General features: G+C 32.5%; 1 protein-coding gene across 1 annotated transcript; it reads left to right on the forward strand.

Moving 5' to 3' along the window:
- Nucleotides 1–142: 142 nt before the first annotated feature.
- On the forward strand, nt 143–4,369 carry LOC119192004 (membrane alanyl aminopeptidase-like; the record flags this gene model as incomplete). Its single annotated transcript, XM_037445856.1, has 7 exons — nt 143–265; nt 798–977; nt 1,331–1,515; nt 2,519–2,686; nt 3,027–3,167; nt 3,524–3,599; nt 4,136–4,369. Coding segments are annotated over 7 exons (1,077 nt in total), but the record flags the coding sequence as incomplete, so codon positions are not given.
- Nucleotides 4,370–5,645: the final 1,276 nt, after the last annotated feature.

Consider the following 5,645-nt stretch of genomic DNA (forward strand, 5'->3'; position numbering starts at 1 on the left):
AGAAATCCGCTGGCAAAACTGTGGTCGTATCTTTCGGGCTAGAATCGGTCTGATAAGTCACCAGCGTAGGTGTATATCGTATCTCGCATCTTCTACGAACGCTACTTAATCATCTCACGTAGATGTTAATTGCCAATGATGAAACTCATTTGTATATCTTTGTTCAGGAATATACCGTGTCAACTACGATACACAGAACTGGCAATTGATTGCTGCAGCTTTAAGTAAGAACGTCTCAGATATCCATCATTTGAACAGAGCACAAGTAAGAAAACATTCTGCCAGTATTTTTATTTTCCTGCATTTTATACTATCAAATTATTTTATAGAGGAAATATCGGTTTATAGTTTAACAAGCGATTGATGTATTCTTTCCTCATAAATTTGTAACTAGGGTATTTCCCGATAGTATTTATATCTACATCCAAGTCCCTAAATGCAACTAAATTCTAGTAATTCTCATTTATTTTATTTTTGATAACATGAGGATTTACTTTTTACGTTGCTATTATTTTATCTACGACAACAATAGACGAGTCTCTGTTCGAAAAAAATATTGAGCTTTACAATTGTGTTTATTATTTTCATCGAAGTATTAAAAAGTCATCATAATTCTTGATTATTATAACCTGTATTGCTTAAAAACATTTTAGGCTTTTAGGTTGCAATTTAATTTGATAAATTATAATACATTTTAGTGCAATTATTTCCTATATATAACTTTTTACATTCATTTATTTTTATTCATTTAGATCTAAAAGTTTATCATGTTTGTTAATGTTTGATTCTGTTTGCAGATTGTAGATGATGTGTTTGCATTAATGCGTTCCGGAAGAATGACTTACGACTTGGGTTTCCAAGTACTGGACTTCTTGAAGAAAGACACGAGCTACTACAGCTGGTATCCAGCTATAACCGGTTTCACCTGGCTTAGAAATAGATTTTTGCACATGCCTGACGTATTGGCTGAATTTGACGTATGTTTTTTTTTATGAGTATTATAATATTTTGTTATAAAAAGTTCGATTTCTACAATGTTTAAAAATAGAGTCGTTTAAAATAGATATTGGTTAAAAGGAGGAGCGAAATGATTAGTCATAAAATGAAGTATTTATAACATGTATACAGAAAACGAAAATGCATTGATAATTAATGATGCTATTTTACATTATCACAACATATTCAGATATAACATAAAGTTTTCAGTTACCTCGTTAAGTTCTTTATTTATCAAATAAGTACCTAATGCCCTAAGATTTTTGTAAAAATGTTTTATACAAAATTGTGTAAGATACAAGAAATCCTATTTTAACTTGATGTTCTATTGCAGGAAATCCTCTTTGGATACTTGAATGCTCTTATTACTGATTTAGGCTACGAGGTAGTCCCCGATGAGCCAGTGACGAGGACTTTGAACAGATTCTTCGCCTTAACCTTTGCTTGTAACATTGGACACGAAGGTTGCGTCCGTGACGCTGCACAAAAATTCAATGCTCTGAGAACCTCTGGTGCCAGGTATTTCAAAATTGTTATTGAACTTTACTTGGAAGTAATCTAAAAGCGACATTCAATTTAGATCTGTATTTCGTTCATCATTGGGTTTATTAAAACCCCTAATCTTGATTATAGGATATTTATTGATTTGGAGGCAAAAATCATGAAGACGTATGTATGTAAAATGTAACAATTGAACTCAATACTTGATCTACGACAATATCTATCTTAAAAGAAGCCGTTAATCTTAATACAAATATGCTTATTCCTATTATAAGGGACGTAACATAGCTGCCAAAATGCCTTATACTGTATTATACTCTGTCTACCCTTAAAAAGAGGAAAAGGCGTGATGTATGCATTATCTTAGTGTAATAACATCGCGTGACTTATAGTTATTTGTTGATCAGCAAAATCTAATCATGTAAAGTAACGGTAATAAATTAGGACAGGAAATTGACTCTGCCTTTACGGGTACAAGAATAATGCTTTTTTCCTTGTGTTTCATGTTATTTATGTTAGCCAAAGATGAAGGATATTATCTTTATATCCTAGTATATTAGCTAGTAGTTATCAATAACACAAATCTAATGAGAAAAGTAGCCTTGGATAATCTCAAAAATCGCAGTCGCTATATACAATAACTAGTGTTAATAAGTTAGTATTTACAAATTGCTTATAAAATGGTTTGGGCGGAAACATGATTTTCGAAAATGAGTCGTAACGCGTAAGGATGTAATTCATTTTCGATGTCTATGCGTATACATAAAGACTAACTGACTGACTGGACTGGATGCATAAAGCTACTGCTTTATGCATCCAGTCCAGTCAGTCAGTTAGTAATGTAAAATAGCATCATTAATTATCAGCCCGTTGCAGTCTACTGACTGCAACGGGCTGATAATGAATATACCAGAATATATGCATATACCAGAACTATAGAAAGGGGGACAATGGAATAAGATAGTTTCCTCACCATAAATGTAGTGCGTCAATGTCATCAATTATATGAATTAATTTACAGAGTAAACCCTAACCTGAGACGCCATGTCTTCTGCACCGGTCTTCGCAAAGGTGGATACGAGGATTGGCGATTCCTATACGAGAGAAGACGCAATTCCAACAACCAGGCTGATGACCTTGCCATGCTTAGAGCTCTCGGTTGCACCACTGACAACAGGGCTAGACAAGAGTAAGCCAAAATTTATTTTTTATTGTCAAGTATTTATGGTGCCGTTGGTTAGTAAGGATGATTGTTTGTTAATGCTGTTAATACGTTATCGGTATTTCAATTTTACTCAGTCCTTTAGTATTTTAAAGCTCATAAGAGACAAGATCGATTGTCATATTAAATGTTTTTGTGTAAAATGTACTTACTATGCCGTCTAAAAATTCCGTGTAACACTTAATTTTGCTAGATTAAATTAAAGTACTAATACACGCATGAGTACCACCTAGGTCAAAACGATTGCGTAGGTTCCAACCGATAAAGAATTATTCCCCGATAGATAACCGTCATTACCATCTATCAGGTACTTGGAGATGATACTGACGGATGAGGTGAAGGCCCAAGACACAGTGAATGCATTCACTTTCTTCTACATGGGAGACAGGAGTAATGCCAGAGTGGCCTTAGAGTTCTTGAAACCAAGAGTAGAACAAGTCAGACAAGCGTAAGTATTTATGATTTTGCGCACTTCGTTTCTGAGTTTTATTTACATTTAATCAAAGTTCCTGTAGTCTCTCTTGTGGTTTATTAAAGTCTATTATATGTTTATCCATAAAATGCTTTATCTGTACGTTATATAATCTATTTAGTAATTTGTAGTTTTGATTTTAACAAATAATTTCCACACATCCTCACAACTTACATATATAAGTCTGATCCTCACGGACTTTGTAATTCTTTCAACAATCTGAACTTATCCAGAGATGGAGCCTCTCGCTAGTTGACAATTAACTACAAATGCATAAAATTTAGTTTTATAAGCATTATCTAGCTATTGACAATATCATTATTATTTTACAGTGTTGTGCTTCCTGCTTGGTTTGACAGCGTATTGTCAAATCTCGCATCTTACTTGGACGAAGAAGGCTTGCAAGATGTAAGTATATCTATAAAATATAGATTTATTTTTTTATTCTGTCACATTCTATCTCTGTTTATTTACATAATATTTCACGAAAACCGTAAGTGCATGCTTGGGTAATCAACTAGAACTATTATTAAGAGGGTTGAGGTTTTTAGGGTTGAAATAAAATAATGATTTATTTTGAACCCGTAAAATGTTAAACATTATTTAGATTTCGTCATAATTAACTCTAATACCAGTTCGGAAAACAGTTCTTACCAGAGAAGAACGAGCAAGAAACTCTGTTGTTCTTATCAAAATCAGTTTAAGGTATAAACTACAGTGCACGATACAGAGAAGAAAAAAATTTTTTTTATTGTTATTTAGAGCAGTTCATTTATATGCTTGCAAAATAAGTAATAAATTAATTTTAAATTTCCGTTTGAGTACAACCCCCTCAATAATCATGAAATATTATATTATGCAGACCTGAGAAACCACGCCTTATGGGTCGGTACTTTTGAAATTTGTATGGTTAAATGGATCCTGTAAAGACGTTTTTTTTACAGATGGAACAATGGCTGAACGCAAACCGCGACACCATTCCTAACTACAACGTAGGTTTAAGCGCCATCAGCTCTACCAGGGCTAACATGAGATGGGGAACTCAGAATGCGAACATAGTCCTTACAGCCGCCCGAGGTGCTGCTGTCGTGGTGCTGCCAACTACGATGCTGTTCTTGTCTACATTGTTTGCTCTGCTATTGAAATAATACTTTAAAGAAATATACGAATAAAGTAATTTTGTTTTATTTTTATTTTCTATAATGCATACTAAGTCACGACAAGATGGAAAAAATGTAAGTGTTTAACATTTTAGAGAGTGATAATTCAAACTGAAAATACTCATTTTTTTAAAAGTGTCAAAAGGCGGATAGATTTGTATTTAAAAATGATTGTTATATTATGTATATGTATATTAATAATTAAATAAATAAGTGACATTCCAATGTCACTTATTTATTTAATAAGTGACATTGAATAGTAAAAGTACCACAGGAGTCCACTACTTTGTCCTTTTCTAGAATAAAAACTACCCTAAATCTTGTTTGCTTTTTACAAATGTTAGGTTACTAAAGTTACGTTGATTAAAATTAAAAAAATATATCACCGCCTACAGAAACACTTACACAAATATTCACCAACCAACCGACCAGTACTCTTTACAAATATTAGGATACTAAAGCTATTTTTATTAAAATAAAAAAAAAAATATCACCGCCTACAAGAACACTCACATATTTCATCAACCAATGACTATCAACACCGATTGCCCCGGTCTGTCAACGCTGAGTGTTTTTATAGCAAAAGTGTCACAAATACGAATAAAATATTTATAGGCTAACACAAACTAACGCATTTAAGAAATTGTAAGATGCTCAATTGTTCAGCCATTATGAAAAATTACACTTACGTGCTACATGCTAAATACTTTTATTATTGCATCGTTAGAAAGACAAAGCTAAATTATAAGCTAATAATAATAAAACATAATGAAAATCTATATATACAACAAATGTTCAATTGCTTGTAATCGCAAGGTCGGATATTGTGAAAATAGTTGTATCGCCTACATTTTGCGATAAGATAATGTCTAACGAAATTCTTCATCCAAGGTCAAGAATTATTTAAGATACAATTAATAATAATAATATTTTTATATTGTAAATAACCGAATTTTGTAATTATATCAATGATTACATATACCAAGAATTTCGTTAACAATTATTTGAATGGTTACAAATAACAAGTTATTAAAAACAAAAAATAACATATTTACCCAAACTACGTTAGGCCTGTACCTTGGGATACCAGAAAAATTAAATTGGGAAGACTTATAAATAATTGTTGATGTATTTATCGTCGCCACTGTCAGGCTACCTTCATTTTAATATTGTAACACTAGACTTTCCCTTTCTACGCATAAACTATCAAACTATATTATTAGGTCCCATTGGATACAGAAAAGTCAGAGGTGTGTGCCCTTGAAATTTGAACCTGCGGACATTCGTCTCGGCA

This window comes from Manduca sexta, unplaced genomic scaffold, assembly GCF_014839805.1.
Source record: "Manduca sexta isolate Smith_Timp_Sample1 unplaced genomic scaffold, JHU_Msex_v1.0 HiC_scaffold_2220, whole genome shotgun sequence".
NCBI classification, from domain to species: domain Eukaryota; kingdom Metazoa; phylum Arthropoda; class Insecta; order Lepidoptera; family Sphingidae; genus Manduca; species Manduca sexta.